Below are 17,990 nucleotides of genomic sequence, written 5' to 3' on the forward strand. Positions count from 1 at the left end.
ACTTGAACACCGACCCCCCCCACCGTTGGCCGGTCCGCAAGAATATTGTCAATCTTAAACCGGTCCACGGTGCAAAAAAGGCAGGGACCCCTGTCATTTCTGCCTTCACCACCACCGCCGGCAGCCCATTCCACTCACTCACCACTCTCTGAGTAAATAAATTACCCCTGGCATCTCCTCTGTACCTACTTCCAAGCACATTAAAACTATGCCCTCTCGTGCTAGCCATTTCAACCCTGGGAAAAAGCCTCTGACTATCCACACAATCAATGCCGCTCATCATCTTAAACAGCTCTATAAGGTCACCTCTCATCCTCCGTCACTCCAAGGAGAAAAGGCCAAGTTCACCTATTCTCATAAGGCATGCTCCCCAACATCCTTGTAGATCTCCTCTGCACCCTTTCTATAGTTTCGACATCCCTCCTGTAGTGAGGCGATCAGAACTGAGCACAGTACTCCAAGTGGGGTCTGACCAGGGTCTTATATAGCTGTAATATTACCTCTCGGCTCCTAAACTCAATTCCACGATTGATGAAGGCCGATACGCCGTATGCCTTCTTAACCACAGAGTCAACCTGCGCAGCTGCTTTGAGCGTCCTATGGCTTTGGACCCCAAGATCCCTCTGATCCTCCACACTGCCAAGAGTCTAACCATTAGCTATATTCTGCCATCATATTTGACCTACCAAAATGAACCACTTCACACTTATCTGGGTTGAACTCCAACTGCCACTTCTCAGCCCAGTTTTGATGTTTCGATGTACATGTGAGAAACTTATCTTATAAAATCTTCGAAGTTCAAATTTCAAAGTAAATTGATTATCGAAGTACGACTATATCACCATATACTAGCCTGAGATTCATTTTCGTGCAGGCGTTCACAGCACCCACTGGCGTCCCACAGGAATCAGTGTTGGGGGTGGGGAGTAACTGCTTCTTTCTGTATTGTCTATGAAGACAGAATTGTTGGTTTTGTGGCCGACTGGCGGATGATATGAAGATAGGTGGAGGGGCAGGTAGTGTTGAAGAAGCAGGGAGCCTGCGGAAGGACTTGGACAGATAAGGAGAATACGCAAAGTGGCAGACACAGAACAGAGTATAACAGTTACAGTGTCGGGAAGTTTACGGTCATACACTTCGGCAGAAGGAACAAAAGGGTAGACTATTTTCTAAGTAGGCGGAAAATCCAAAAATCTGAGGTGCAAGGGATGAGAGAGCCTTCATGCAGGGTTCCCTAAAGGTTAATTTGCAGGTTGAGTCTGTGGTGATGATGGTAAATGCATGTTAGCATTCATCTCAAGAGGACTAGAATATAAAAACAAGGAGTTAATGTTGAGGCTTTATAAAACACTGGTGAGGCCTCACTTGGAGTTTTGTGAGTCCTTATCTAAGAAAGGATGAGCGGACATTGGAGAGGGTTCAGAGGCGGTTCACCAGAATGACTACAGGAGGAGCGCTTGATGGTTCTGGGCCTGTACGCATGAGAATTTAGAAGGCTGAGAGGTGATCTCATTGAAACCTATTGAATATTGAAAGGCGTAGGCAGATTGGATGTGAAGAGGATGTTTCCTATGGTGGGGGATTCCAGCACCAGAGGGCACAGCCTTAGAATAGAAGGACGTTCATTTAGAATGGAGATGAAGAGAATTTCTTTATCCAGAGGGTTGTGAATCTGTGGAATTAACTGTGCAGATGGAGGGCTGTGGAGGCCAGGTCATTGGGTATACTGAAGGCAGAGGTGACAGATTGTTCATTACTCAGGGTGTGAAAGGTTACCGGGAGAAGGCAGGAGATTGGGGTTGAGAGGGAAAGTGGATCAGCCATGATGAAATGGTGACAGACTCGATGAGCTGAATGGCCCATTCTGCTCCTATCTCATATGGTCTTATACAATAGAACTGACGAAAAACAACACACAGACACGGCCAAATAACCTGTACAAAAGAAGACAAACTGCACAAATACATATAGACAGAAGCATTGAGGACATGAGTTGTAGAGCCCTTGAAAGTTAGTCCATAGGTTGTGGAACCAGCTCAGTGTTGAACTGAGTGAAGTTATCCACACTGGTTCAGGAGCCTGATGGTTGTAGGGTGATAACTGTTCCTGAAACTTACGGTGACAGATCTACGGCTCTTGTGCCTTCTTCCTGATGAGAAGAGAGCATGGTCTGGATGGTGGGTGCCCCTGATGATAGTTGCTGCTTTCTTATGGCAGCGCTCATTGTAGACGTGCTCAATGGTGGGGAGGGCTTTTCCTGACTTTGTCTTGTAAACTTTGCGAACTAGACTCGTTAGGAGATGCTCCTGTAACCACACCAACCTCCCACTCCCCGCCCCCCCCAGAGTAGTCAGCTTTTGGCTGGGGTTGGGAACGTAACAGCAAGATCCCACCCGAGTCGATTACTTCCATACAACAGTGAGTTAGGCAAGAATTAACCTCTTATAAAAGTAGGATCGTACTTTCAGAGAATTAACTGTATGTCTTAAAGATAAGTCAATGTGTCACTTACTAAATTCTTTTCGGTCGGTTCGGAATACTTTTTAGTGGCAAAGCAGACCAGGCCCTCATTGTAGAGGTATATCCGCAGAGGGTCACAGGAAGTAACCAAGACGTAGAGCCTGAGGTTAAACTTGAAACCATCCAAAGTGAAGGGCTGCACAAGTAGAGGGAGAGTTAACACACTGTGAGGTTCAAAGGTTTCACTTATTATCAAAGTATGTATGCAGTGTACAACTCTGAGATTCATCTTCTCCAGATAGCCACGGAACAAAGGAAAAAACATGGAGGTCGTTGAAAGAGAAACATCAAACCCATGCACCCACCCCCCCCCGTAGAAAATACAGCAACACAATCATCAACCCCCCCAAATCCCCCTTCCCCTGCACAAAACACAGAACATCAACCCCCAAATCCCCCCACCCTCTGCCCACTCAAATAAAAGACAGGAAAGAATGGGGAAAAACCCAAAATATAAAATCCATCAGACTGAAAAAGACCAGAGTACAAGAACCCAGTAGTCCGGTCCGTGAACACAGAACCTCGGTAACATCCTTTGACATTGTCAAAAGAGAAAGAGACACTGTAGAGGCCTACCCTCTGGCCACCTGAGCCGCCACACAGCGATAGGCTGCCACAGGTTCCTTCCCTAGAGGCAGAGGGATCCCATCAGTGATCAGAACGCAGGCATCCGGTGCTGAACCCTCGGTCGCCATCCGCATTTGTAACTAATTTTTGAAATGTGTGTCTGCATTCCAGATGAAGGGTCTTGGGCTGAAACGTCGACTCTTTTTTCCTCTGCATAGGTGCTGCCTGACCTGCTAACTTCCCCAACCATTTTGGATATGTTACTCTGGATTTTCAGCACCTGCAGAAACTCTTGTGTTTATCAGTATCTGGTCCTTTCCTTCGGACTTACCCCTACTCCAGCCCTCGACGCAGAAACCCTCAAAATTCCCTCTGATCAATCCCACTCCAATGCATAATCAGTTTAGCATGTGAAGTTGGCTCGACAATTACAAAAGGGATTTGCTAATGGAAATTCCTGCCCAGCCTATCCCTCAAGTCCTTATTCCATTCGTGAATTATGCCCCCCACTATCCCACTCAACCCACACATCTTCAAATCCCCCGATTTCCTTCTTACCCAAATTTCCACCATTCCCACCAGCCTATCATTCACGGTGACCGAATGCTGTGCATACCCAGTCCAAACACAAAATTACCACCAGAGCAGTAATAAAATTTCCATTATCTTGGTTGAGTAACGGGGTGGGATAGGTCTCCACCAAAGGAGATGTAAGGTCTGCAGGTCACCCTTGGGCAAGGTGCATCACCTGCTTAGCTCCTGGATCAGGTTCACGTGAAGCCGTGGAAGCAGGGGGTGGATGGTCGTACGAGCAGCCGGTACAGTTCACAAGTCCTGGTTATGCGATCACTGGTGCCAGGCAGACAATCTCTGAAGAGTATTGATAATGGCTGGGGGTCACCCACCCCTACCCAGAACAGGGCGATGGCAAACCACTTCTGTGGAAAAATTGGCCAAGAACAATCATGGTCATGAAAGGACTGCAATGTTCTGACAAGAACTGTCCTTTGTTATTCAAATAACAAGCCATGGGTAAGAAAGGACATTAAGGACATCCTGAACGCTAAAAAGAGGGTATTTAGAGATGGATATAGGGAGGAGCTGAGGGCAATACAGAGGGACCTGAAAGCTAGGATCAGGGAGGCTAAAGACAGGTATAGGAGGAAGCTTGAGTGGAAGCTCCAGCAGAACAACATGAGAGAGGTCTGGAGTGGGATGAGGACCATCACTGGGTTCCGGCAAACTAGCAACAGAGGAGCTGAAGGCAGTGTGGACAGGGCCAATGAACTTAACCTGTTCTTTAACAGATTTGATATTGTGGCCCCTGCCCATCCCCCACATGAGTCATTTGTTGTCGGCCCCCAACCAACACATATTCCGCTCTCCCCTCCTACCCCTCCGCACAGCCCCCCACCCTGCTCTCATGACGATACCCCTTCCCCACACAAAACCACCACGGTGGGCTTCACAGCTGAACAGGTGAGAAGACAGCTGAAACGTCTCAACCCAAGCAAGGCTGCAGGACCGGATGGTGTCAGTACCAGGGTGCTCAAAGCCTTTGCCCCTCAGCTATGTGGAGTACTTCGCCACGTCTTCAACCTGAGCCTGAGGCTCCGGAGGGTTCCCTTGTCCCTCTGCCGAAGACGCCGCGCCCTAGTGGCCTCAATGATTATAGACCGGTGGCATCGACCTCCCACATCATGAAGACCCTGGAGAAACTTGTTCTGGAGCTGCTCCGGCCTATGGTCAGGCCACACTCAGATCCCCCCCAGTTCGCCTACCAGCCCCGACTAGGAGTTGAGGATGCCATCGTCTACCTGCTGAACCGTGTCTACGCCTACCTGGACAAGCCAGCGAGCACTGTGAGGGTCATGCTTTTTGACTTCTCCAGTGCGTTCAACACCATCCGCCCTACTCTGCTGGGGGAGAAGCTGACAGCAATGCAGGTGGATGCTTTCCTGGTGTCATGGATTCTTGACTACCTGACTGGCAGACCACAGTACGTGTGCTTGCAACACTGTGTGTCTGACACAGTGATCAGCAGCACTGGGCCTCCACAGAGGACTGTCTTGTCTCCCTTTCTCTTCACCATTTACACCTTGGACTTCAACTAATGCACAGAGTCTTGTCATCTTCAGAAGTTTTCTGATGACTCTGCCATAGTTGGATGCATCAGCAAGGGAGATGAGGCTGAGTACAGGGCTACAGTAGGAAACTGTGTCACATGGTGTGACCAGAATTATCTGCAGCTTAATGTGAAAAAGACTAAGGAGCTGGTGGTAGACCTGAGGAGAGCTAAGGTACCGGTGACCCCTGTTCCATCCAGGGAGTCAGGGTGGACATGATGGAGGATTACAAATACCTGGGGATACGAAATGACAATAAACCGGACTGGTCAAAGAACACTGAGGCTGTCTACAAGAAGGGTCAGAGCCGTCTCTATTTCCTGAGGAGATTGAGGTCCTTTAACATCTGTCAGACGATGCTGAGGACGCTCTACGAGTCTGTGGTGGTCAGTGCGATTATGTTTGCTGTTGTGTGCTGGGGCAGCAGGCTGAGGATAGCAGACACCAACAGAATCAACAAACTCATTCGTAAGGCCAGTGATGTTGTGGGGATGGAACTGGACTCTCTGACGGTGGTGTCTGAAAAGAGGATGCTGTCCAAGTTGCATCCCATCTTGGACAATGTCTCCCATCCACTACACACTGTACTGGTTGGGCACAGGAGTACATTCAGCCAGAGACTCATTCCACCAAGATGCAACATAGAGTGTCATAAGAAGTCATTCCTGCCTGTGGCCATCAAACTTTACAACTCCTCCCTTGGAGGGTCAGACATCCTGAGCCAATAGGCTGGTCCTGGACTTATTTACTGGCATAATTTAGATATTACTATTTAATTATTTATGGTGCAACTGTAACGAAAACCAATTTCCCCTGGGATCAATAAAGTATGACTATGACTATCGTCCACGTCATATGACGCAGAACATAACGAATAAAGCAAAGTCTATTTTAGGAACCACCTCTATGACAGCCTATACTCAGCAGGAAAGGGTGCAGTAAATCATAAACACAAGAGGTTCAGCAGATGCTGGAAATTCAGACACACACACACACACACACACACACAATGCTGGAGCAACTCAGCAGGTCAGGCAGCATCGAAGGAAAGGAATAAATAGTTGATGTTTTGAGCTGAGGTTCTTCACCAGGACAGGAAAGGAAGGGGGCAAGAAGCCAGAATAAGAAGGTGGGTTGGGAGGGGGAGGAGAATGTGGCAGGTGCTAGGTGAAGCCAGGTGAGTTGGGGGGGTTAGGGAAGGTAGGTGGGTGTGGATGATCAGAGGCCAAAAGGAGTTGGATGCAAAATGGAAAGGGCTGAAGGAGGAATATAATAAGAGAGGAGAGTGGTCTATGTTCAAAGTTCAAAGTAAATTTTATTATCAAAATACGTGTACGTCACCATGTACAACCCTGAGATTAATTTTCAGCAAATCTATCGAAGAGTAACTACAACAGGATCAGTGAAAGGTCAACTAGAGTGCAGAAGGCAACAAACTGTGGAAATGCAAATATAAATCCATGGCAATAAATAATAAGATGAAATAACAAGACAACAACTCCCGTTGGTTACGGAAGAAAGGGAAGGAGAAGGGGCTCCAGAGGGAGAGGAGGAGAAGAGAAGGGGCAAGAGGGAAACCAGAATGCAGATAAAGAGTTAACGTTCTAGGCAGAGAGTCAAGAATGCAGTAAAGTACCTTCGGAATGTAGACCTGGCAGATCACGTCCTTCCCGGACTGCATATCTCTGATGTCCTGGGTCAAAAAGATGCTGCGCCAGTCATATTCAGGATTTGGCTTGCAGATGAAGGTCTTGGGTTTCTCAGCTTCATAGTAGGCCGCAAAATCAAGATATCTGCAGCGAGAAGCACTCATTAGTACTGAGAGAAGAAGGTCATAAGGTCTTTAAGTTCAAGGTTGAGCTCAAGTTTAATTCTCATCTGGCCGTACACATGTATGCTGCTAAATGAAACAGCATTTCTCTGGGGCCAAAGTTGCAAAGCACAAGCACACAAAGACACACACAGTACATACAGTTATGATAGGACATACAGTCACCAAAAATTATCGCACAGGCCTGAAGTTTGATGGGGCGCTTGGGATGTTGACCTGGAGCCAGGAATAAGCATGCAGCAGTTCCTCAGCTTGCCCCAGATCAGCAGACGAGGGCAACTGAGCTTGTCTTGTGCTGGGTCTGCCGCAAGCAATCAAGCTTGTATTCCATGGAGTGGACACTAGAGGACAGCACCGACAGGAGCAACCAGCCACCCCAGACCAGCAGGGATTCCAGCACGCCCGCTGCACCCCTGTTCTCTTCCACACTACTCAACTCCAGCCATCACTACTGTCTACTGTGGTTTACGTTTCTGTAAACCCTTCATCAACCAGATTTGCTAATTTCACTGTTAAAAGTTCAGATTCATAGATACGTCACAGGTACGTCAAAACATACAGTGAAATGTGTCATTTGCATTGGCAAAACAAAGGATCAGCAGGGACAAATATCAACACACATTCTGGCAAAAATGGGTGAGATTTGACAGGTTAAACTCTCCTTTAAGATCATCTTTAAACAAACCAGCTTTGGGGCATAAAACAATGATAAACATCACGCCAACTCTATGCGTTGATTATACAACCTTATTTTTTTACAGACCACAATTCAGATCAGATCAGGTTCATTTACTTATCGGAGGTGCACCGAAACAGACAGTGAAACATGCCACTTTGTTAACAGACAACACAACCAAAGTGTGCTGGGGGGCAGCATGTTCCGGTGACAACCTGGCATGCCCACCATGTTCAGCAGAGCAACACAAGCAACAAAACACGGCAAATTTGGAGTATTTTGTGCAGTTTCGGTCACCTACAAACGTACAGGAAAGTCGTAAGTAAGGTTGAAACAATACAGAGAAAATTTACAAGGATGCTGCTGGGTCTGGGAGATAGATTGGAGGAGTTACAAGGAACGGCTCAATAGGTCAGGAATTTATTCCTTGGAATGCGGAAGAATGAGAAGTACACAAAATTATGAGGGGTAGAGATAGGGTAAAAGCAAGCTGGCTTTTTCTACTGAGGTTAGGAGGGAGTGCAACCAGAGGTCACAGGTTAAAGGTGAAAGCTCAAAAGTTTAACAGGAACCTGAAGGGAAGCCTCTTCACCCAGAGGGTGGTGAGAGTGTGGAACGAGCTGCCAGCGCAAGTGGTGCTTGCAAGCTCGATTTCAATGTTTAAGAGAAGTTTGGATAGGTACATGGATGGTAGGAAGTATGAAGAGCTGTTGTCCCGGTGCAGCCAATGGGACTAGGCTGTTTAAATGCTGGACTAGATGGGCCAAAGAGCCTGTTTCTGTGCTGCACTTTTCTATGACTCTGAAAGCTCCCCTTCCACTCTGCCACTCACCCATCCACTCATACATTCAGACAGGCCTCCAGTCCTTAGCCCCGAAACCTTATGTTTCTATCCTGTACCCCAGATAAAACAACCCTCTAGAAATCGTGGACGCATTGGTAATTATTTTCCAATGTTCTATAGATTCAGGATCAGTTCCTGAGGACTGGAGGGTAGCTAATGTTATCCCACATTTTAAGAAAGGAGGGAGAGAGAAAACAGGGAATTATAGACCAGTTAGCCTGACATCAGTGCCGGGGAAGATGCTGGAGTCAATTATAACAGATGAAATAGCAGCACATTTGGATAGCAGAAACAGATCAGTCCAAGTCAGCATGGATTAATGAAGGGGAAATCATGCTTGACTATTCTTCTGGAATTTTTTGAGGATGTAACTATGAAAATGGACAAGGGAGAGCCAATGGATGTAGTGTACCTGTACTTACAGAAAGCCTTTGATAAGGTCCCACATAGGAGATTAGTGGGCAAAAATAGAGCACATGGTATTGGGGGTAGGGTACTGACAGGGATAGAAAATTGGTTGGCAGACAGGAAACAAAGAGTAGGGATTAATGGGTCTCTTTCAGAATGGCAGGCGGTGACTAGTGGGGTACAGCAAGGCTCAGTGCTGGGATCGCAGCTATTTACAACATACATTAATGATTTAGATGAAGGGATTAAATAACGTTAGCAAATTTGCAGATGACATAAAGCTGAGTGGCAGTGTGAAATGTGCGGAGGATGTTGAGATAATGCAGGATGACTTGGACAGGTTGGGTGTGTGGGCAGATGCAGTTTAATGTGGCTAAATGTGAGGTTATCCACTTTGGTCGCAAGAACAAGAAGGCAGATTAGTATTTGAATGGTGTCAAGTTAGGAAAAGGGGAAGTATAACAAGATCTAGGTGTCCTTGTTCATCAGTCACTGAAAGTAAGCATGCAGGTACAGCAGGCAGTGAAGAAAGCTAATGGCATGTTGGCCTTCATAACAAGGGGAGTTGAGTATAGGAGCAAAGAAGTCCTTCTGCAGTTGCACAGGGCCCTGGTGAGACCACACCTGGAGTATTGTGTACAGTTTTAGTCTCCAAATTTGAGGAAGTACATCCTTGCTATTGAGGGAATGCAGCGGAGGTTCACGAGGTTAATTCCTGGGATGCTGGGACTGTCATATGTTGAAAGATTGGAGCGACTGGGCTTGTATACACTGGAATTTAGAAGGACAGGGGATCTGATTGAAACATTTCAGATTATTAAGGGATTGGACACGCTAGAGGCAGGAAACATGTTTCCGATGTTGGGGCAGTCCAGAACCAGGGGCCACAATTTGAGAATAAGGGGTAGGCCATTTAGAACAGAGTTGACGAAAAACTTTTTCACCCAGAGAGTTGTGGACCTGTGGACTGCTCTGCCTCAGAAGGCAGTGGAGGCCAATTCTCTGGATGCTTTCAAGAAAGAGATAGATAGAGCTCTTAATGATAGCGGAGTCAAGGGATATGGGGAGAAGGCAGGAATGGGGTACTGATTGTGGATGATCAGCCATGATCACAGTGAATGGCGGTGCTGGCTCGAAGGGCCGAATAGCCTACTCCTGCACCTATTGTCCATTGTCTATAACCCAAACTTGTCCAACCTTTATAAACTTTCCTCATCCTCCTGCACTCCAGATAAAATAACCCAATTGCAGAGGAGAAGATGACGGCACGACACAGCGCGCAGCGACCACTCCGGTGATGAATATCTGTTATCTGTCAAGTAGGGTGCCGTGTACAATTCTGATTTGATGGAGGCAGACGTGAGAGCACGGAGGAACATCTGGTGAAACTTCTGAAATGCCTGTTTCACTGCCTCTGCTACTGTGTGATCCGAAATCTCCGGAGGGGAAGGCCCCGAATCCTCGGCTTTGCTCGTTGCTCGTCGGCCGGGGCGGGGTCGAAGCGCTCAGCAGAGATGGTGCTCGGTGTCAGAGGGCTGGTCAGAGGCTCGAAGTTTTCGGACGGACTCAGAGTCGGCTGTGGTCGGGTGCTTCCAGGATGCTGCATCGGCAAGTTTGCAACACTGGAGGCTCATGGTAGGGAGAGTCTCTCCCTTCTACTGTCTGCGTGAGATGTTGGGGCTATCGGGACTTTGAGACTTTTTTTTAACCATGCCCATGGTCTGCTCTTTATCAAATTACGGTATTCCATTGCACTGTTGTAACTATATGTTATAATTATGTGGTTTGTGTCCCTTTTAGTCTTGGTCTGTCCTGTGTTTCTGTGATATTATACTGGAGGAACATTGAATCATCTCTTAATGCATGCATTTCTAAGTGACAATAAACGTGGACTGTCCTCATAATCTAATCTTGTCCAACGTTTATAAACTTCCCTCGGCCTCCTGCACTCCCAAGAAAAAAATCCCAATCTTGTCCAACCTCAATGTAGAGACAAAAGAGATTTATACTCTCTCAGTCAGGCAGCATCCTGGCCAACCTTTTCTGCATCCTCTCTCAAGTGAGTCTCAGACCAAAGGGCACAGCCTCAAAATAGAGAGACGTCCATATTCAACGGATACGAGAAAGAATTTCTCAGCTAGTCTTGTAGGGATTCCCATTCTGTGGTCGATGGATCCCTTGGTTAACGGTAGGGGTCAATGGCATAAAACAGGTTGGTAACTCCTGAGCTACCGCTAGAGTGGTGAATCAGCGGAGTTTGTTGCCACAGACAGCTGTGGAGGCCAAGCCCCTGTCTATGGTCTAGTTACCCGTCCTCAAAATCCAACCAAATGTCCCCACGCCTGTGTAAGTCAGTCCCTGGACCACTTTCTCCCCTAGAGGAGAATCGTGGGAGAGTTCAAGACCTCAAAGTACAAGGACGTCCCCTTAGAACAGAGATGAGGAGGAACTTCTTAAGCCAGAAGGTGGTGAACATGTGGAATTCATTGCCACAGATGACTGTGGACGACAAACCACTAGTGGAGGCTGATAAGTTCTTGATTAGTCAGAGTGTCAAAGGTTATAGGGAGAAGGTTGGAGAGTGGGTTTGGGAGGGATAATAGATCAGCCATGATGGAATGCGGAGCAGACTCGATGAGCCAAATGGCCTAATTCTGCACCTGTGTCTTATGGTCCTGCAGTCTTAGCCTCCATATCCTTCCTACAATAGGGTGACCAGACTGCAACAATATTCCAAATGGAGGCTGACTGAAGCTTTTTACAGCTGTGAACTGTCGTCTTGACTCGGGTACTGAGTGTACAACCAAGAAGGCAAAGACTTCTCTGCACCCTCTTGACCATCCTACCTATCTGCATGGCCATTTGCAGGGAGTTATGAACTTGGACCCCTAGCTTTCCTTTCTACATCAAAGATCCATTCCCTCTGTACCTTGTTCAGCTCTCCTTCACTCACTGCTTTTAGTCAGGAGACATGGCTGAAATATATTTGCTGCTGATTGCAGAGACTTATTTTAAATTAACTCTCTTTTGTTGCTGTCAATTTAACTGGAGGCCACAAGTCCCACCGGGCCATCTCTTGGCCCAACAAGTCCCACCACGCCATCTCTTTGCCCAACAAGTCCCACTACACCATCCCTTTGCCTAACAAGTCCCACCACGCCATCTCTTTGCCTCACAAGCCCCACCATACCATCCCTTTGCCTAATGTCCCACCACGCCACCTCTTTGCCCAACAAGTCCCACCACGCCACCTCTTTGCCCAACAAGTCCCACCATGCCATCCCTTTGCCTAACAAGTCCCACCACGCCATCTCTTTGCCCAACAAGTCCCACTACACCATCTCTTTGCCTAACAAGTCCCACCTTGCCATCTCTTTTCCTAATTTGTTGACTACTGAATGAGCACTTGCCTTTGACACCATAATTTTTTAAGCAGTTGAGGGATGCAGTCATTATAACAATCATGTGGGGTACTTTTGCCTTTGGGCGATGATGGGAGATTGGTCAGCTATATCTTATACGGTGCATCCACATCACTGGAGAGCTGTATGATACAGATGTGAGAGGGGAGGGGCGGCGGCAGTGGAGGGAGGAGTGGGAGACAGGACTCAGAGGGGGGAGTGGGAGGGGTGTTGGGGAGAGTGAAAGGGGGGATTGGGAGGTGTGTGTTGGAGGGCATGCATGGGGGATTGGGAGCAGGGGAGTGCAAGAGCAGAGTGGCAGGGGAGTGGGGGGAGTATTGGGAGAGAGAGTGGGTATGAGTGGGAAGAGGAAGCAACAGAGGAAGTGACAGGGAGAGTGGGAGGGGGTGAGGGTGGGTACATGGGAGGAGAGACTGGTAATGGTCATTTAATATCTCTTTCCATTAGGTGTTAACTTAATGGACCCTTGCAACTTGGGTGTATGTTCAACAAAGATTGCTAAGATGAGATATGTTGAGGTTTTTTTTGAAATGTATCTCAACTTCAGACCAATGTGCATTAATGGAAGAGTTTATAGAGAGTCCATACCAGGCAAAATCCTCCCCACCATTGAGTACACTTAACTGCCACAAGAAAACAGCATCCAAGATCCACACCCAGGCTCTCAGCTCATTGGACAAAGAGGTCCAAGCAGACTGGGGTCCCACACCATCAGGTTCAGAAACAGTAATTACCCCTCAACCATCAGCATGGATACCTTCACTCACCTCCACCCTCAACTCATTCTACAACCGTATGGACTCTTTTTCAAGAACTCTGCAACTTGGCACAATCCGTCTTCTTTTGCACACTGGTTGTTTGTCAGCCTTTGTTATTTATAGTCTTTCACAAATTCTATCGTACTTGCAAGAAAACAAATTTCAAGGTCATATCATATATGTACCTTGATAATAAATTTACTTTGAACTTTAACCTTTGATGTAATAGAGATGGGAAAGTGGTGCTAAGTGTCATTGACGCAGTTCAAAGTACATTTATTATCAAAGTAGGTATACGACATCCAATCCTGAGAATCGTCTCCTTACAGGCAGCCACAGAACAACGAAACATAAAAGAACCCATTAAAAAAGTGAAGACTGCCAGACACCCAATGGGCAGAAACAAAATTAAATTGTGCCAACAATAAAAGTAAGCAAATAACTTTCAGAACTGAAGTTGACAGAAGTGAGTGCACTGACACGAAGCCAGTCGTCACTGCAGCCAGTCCAGGAGCCTGTTCGTTGCAGGCCACGGCCTCAGTTCAGCGCACTGCTCAGTAAACCTTGCCAAGCAGCGAGCTGAATACCAGCCCATTCATCACCTCCTGACCTTTTCAATCTGGCCCGGCACTTAAATCGTCCAAATCTCAGGTCGTTCCTCGCTCTCGGGACCCGGGCTCTGCCGGTTCGATGCACTCTTGGCTCTGTGCCTGAGACCACATATCACTGTATGTTTCGATGTACTGTACATGTGACAAGTAAGGCTAATCTTTAATCTTTTCATAACCTATACACACACACACTTTATGGTTCAGAGAGACCATACAGATTTTGGTTCACAATGTTGTCACTTGCTTCTACTGTTTGCATAATTTGTGCTTTTTCCCTTTCTCCGTGCGTCGGGTGTTGGTCTTTAGTTTTAATTGGGTTCTTTTGGATTTCTTCCTTTGCAACTGCTGAGAAGCAAGGAGATCTCAGGGTTGTATAATTTACACATTCTTTGATAATAAATGTACTTTGAAAGTTCGAAACACACACACGCATGAACAGAGCCCCACTCCATTTCGAGGTGGTCCTTAAACTTACTCAGATGGTAAACGCCAGCTTTTTGGGAAGATGTTGTAATCTTCTGGGTATTGCCTTAGCATGCGATTTAAGTTCATGACCAGCAAATCCTTCATACAGATTTCGTGCATCCCAAGAAAGTAATTCATTTTCTGTGTGAGGAGAAGAATTATCAATCCATACAGACGGTATACCAGTATGACGTGGCATACGTTCAGTGACCATTTTACTAGGTGCTCCTGCTCCTTAATATAAAATATCTCATCAGCCAAGCATGTGGCAGAAACTCAATGCATAAAAACATGCAGACATGGTCAAGAAGTTCAGTCATTGTTCAGACCAAACATCAGAATAGAGGGGGAAGAATTTGTGATCTAAGTGACTTTGACCGTGGAATGATTGCCGGTGACAGACGGGGCAGTTTGAGTATGTCAGAAACTGCTGACCTCCTGTGATTTTCATGCACATACCAAGAATCAGTGAAAAGCTTGTCTTGCCTACTGTTCACACAGATCAATACAATGAGGCAGAACAGGGTAAAATAATCAAAGTACAGAATAAAGTGTAAAAGCTACCCAGAAAATGCAGCACAGGTAAATGACAAAATGCAAGATCATAATGAGGTAGAGTACTGTGCAAAAGTCTTAGGAGCACATCTAAAGATCAAGGGTGCACAGTACTGTAGTGATTTTATGTACTGCTGCCACAAAAAAAAAATCTAATTTCATGACATGTGTGAGTGATGATAAATCTGATTTTGATACGGGTGTCTATTGCGGACTGAGTGGGAAGTGGGGCAGGGAGAGGGGAATGAATCATGGTTGGGAAAAGGGAAAGGGAGGGGGAGGCACCAGAGAGACATTCTGTAATGATTAATAAACCAATTTTTGGAATCAAGTGACCTTGCCTGGTGTCTCAGGGCTGGGTGTGTCTGCACCCCCCCACCCCGGCACTCCTTCTCTGCCACCTGTCCCACACGCCTCCTGGGGTGCTCCACCCTCGCCATTCCCAAAATCCTTTGTTCCCACCGGAGTTACAAACTCGCTCTCTGCTCCACGATGACAAATACAGTACTGTGTGCAAAAGTCTTAGGCACATCATAGCCATTATGTCGTATGACGTGGGCAATCATGGTCTCCTGACCGTGATTGTTCTCAGCAAATGTTATCTACAGAAGTGGTCTGCCATCGCCTTCTTCTGGGTATTGTCTTTACAAGATGGTAGGGATGGATTCTCAATATTCCTGGATTTCAGCGCTTTAAAAGGGATAGAGAGGGGGGAAAGGGGAGGAGGGGTGGCAGTACTGGTCAGCGATACTACTACAGCTACAGAAAGGGTGTGTAACGTAGCAGGATCCTCTTTTGAGTCAGTATGGGTGGAAGTCAGGAACAGGAAGGGAGTAGTTACTCTATTGGGAGTATTCTATAGGCACTCTGGTATCAGCAGAAATACCGAGGTGCAGATGGGGAGGCAGATTTTGGAAAGGTGCAAAAATAACAGGGTTGTTGTCATGGGTGACTTTAACTTCCCTAATATTGATTGGCACCTGATTAGTTCCAATGGTTTAGACGGGGCAGAGTTTGTTAAGTATGTCCAGCATGGATTCCTGTCACAATATGTTGACAGGCCGACTAGGGGGAATGCCATACTAGATCTAGTATGAGGTAACGAACCAGGTCAGGTCACAGATCTCTCAGTGGGTGAGCATCTGGAGGACAGTGACCACCGCTCCCTGGCCTTTGACATTATCATGGAAAAGGATAGAATCAGAGAGGACAGGAAACATTTTAATTGGGGAAGGGCAAATTATGAGGCTATAAGGCTAGAACTTGCGGGTGTGAATTGGGATGATGATTTTGCAGGGAAATGTATTATGGACATGTGGTCGATGTTTAGGGATCTCTTGCTGGATGTTAGGGATAAATTTGTCCAGGTGAGGAAGATAAAGAATGATCAGCTGAAGGAACCATGGGTGACAAGTGAGGTGGAAAACCTAGTCAGGTGGAAGAAGGCAGCATACATGGTCTAGGAAGCAAGGATCAGATGGGTCTATTGAGGAATATAGGGTAGCAAGAAAGGAGCTTAAGAAGGGGCTGAGGAGAGCAAGAAGGGAGCATGAGAAGGCTTTGGCGAGTAGGGTAAAGGAAAACCCAGGCATTCTTCAATTATGTGAAGAACGAAATGATGACAGGAATGAAGGTAAGACCGATTAGAGATAAAGGTGGGAAGATGTGCCTGGAGGTTGTGGAAATGAGCGAGGTCCTCAATGAATACTTCTCTTCGGTATTCACCAATGAGAGGGAACTTGATGAAGGTGGGGACAATATGAGTTGCCTCACAGGTAGATAGGGTAGTTAAGAAAGCTTATGGGGTGTTAGCTTTCATAAGTCGAGGGACAGAGTTTAAGAGTTGCGAGGTAATGATGCAGCTCTATAAAACTGGTTAGGCCACACTTGGGAGTACCATGTCCAGTTCTGGTCGCCTCACTTTAGGAAGGATGTGGAAGCATTGGAAAGGGTACAGAGGAGATTTAACAGGATGGGGCCTGGTTTAGAGAGTATGGATTATAATCAGAGATTAAGGGAGATAGGGCTTTACGCTTTGGAGAGAAGGAGGATGACAGGACACATGATAGAGGTATACAAAGTATTAAGAGGAATAGATAGAGTGGACAGCCAGCGCCTCTTCCCCAGGGCACCACTGCTCAGTACAGGAGGACATGGTTTTAAGGTAAGGGGTGTGAAGTTCAAGGGGGATATTAGAGGAAGGTTTTTTATTCAGAGGGTGGTTGGTGCGTGGAATGCACTGCTTGAATCAGTAGTGAAGGCAGATACACTGGTGAAATTTAAGAGACTGCTAGACAGGTATATGGAGGAATTTAAGGTAGTGGGGTTACATGGGAGGAAGGGTTTAAGGGTTGGCACAACATTGTGGCCGAAGGGCCTGTACTGTGCTGTACTATTCTATGTTCTATGGTTAACCCCCTCCCCACCAAACCATTGTCAATACTCTTCAGAGATTGTCTGTCTGGCGTCAGTGGTTATATCATCAGGACTTCTGATCTGCACTGGCTGCTCATACGGCCATCCACCAGCTGCCCCCATGGCTTCACGTGACCCTGATCAGTGGGGCGGGGGGGGGGGGGGTCTAACCAGGTGCTACACCTTGCCCAAGGCTGACATGCAGGCTAGCGGAGGGAAGGAATGCCTTGTAATTACAGCATCAACATCATGAAATTTAAAAGCTGAGTGGAGTTTCACAATGGTGCAGGTTCTGGGGGTGGGGGCGGAATGGGAGCTTCTCATTGGCTCTTCTGTGGGTCAATTACCTGGTACTGCTTTAGTGACATGGCTTTATCCCATGACACGAAATTGTCCGACCAGTACAATGTCCATTGCTCCTCTTCACCAACCTCTTTCAACCCAAAGATTGTGGCTGCACGGTGAACTGCGAAAGAAACAATGCCAGTTCAGTCTGTGATTGTAGACTGGAGACCAGTAGATTGCCGCCGTCGCAGGAGGAAGGAAGGAAGGTGGCGGACTGGAGAATGGAGAAACACCGGAGCAACAAATGCAGGAATGGGGAGGGTCTTCATAAACACGAGAGGCTCTGCAGAAGCTGGAAACCCAGAACAACACATGCAAACTGTCGGAGGAACACAGCAGGTCAGGCAGCATCTAAGGTATTGAATACACAGTCGATGTTTCAAGCCGAGAACCCTTTTCAGTCCTCATGTAGGGTGCAGGTGAATCCGAGAGATTCTTACTCTCCAG

General features: G+C 46.9%; 1 protein-coding gene across 1 annotated transcript in view; it reads right to left on the bottom strand.

The window, feature by feature from the left end:
* The window catches only part of LOC140203584 (uncharacterized), a 69,825-nt gene that overhangs the window by 38,098 nt on the left and 13,737 nt on the right, over positions 1–17,990 (bottom strand). Inside the window, exons 3-6 of the mRNA XM_072269630.1 lie at positions 17,546–17,664; positions 14,239–14,369; positions 6,850–7,006; positions 2,513–2,656 (exon numbers count right to left, since the gene is read on the bottom strand). Coding sequence (XP_072125731.1) covers positions 2,513–2,656; positions 6,850–7,006; positions 14,239–14,369; positions 17,546–17,664 — 551 coding nt within the window. The remainder of the gene's footprint in view (positions 1–2,512; positions 2,657–6,849; positions 7,007–14,238; positions 14,370–17,545; positions 17,665–17,990) is intronic.

Source organism: Mobula birostris, chromosome 10 (assembly GCF_030028105.1).
Source record: "Mobula birostris isolate sMobBir1 chromosome 10, sMobBir1.hap1, whole genome shotgun sequence".
Classification (NCBI taxonomy): Eukaryota; Metazoa; Chordata; class Chondrichthyes; order Myliobatiformes; family Myliobatidae; genus Mobula; species Mobula birostris.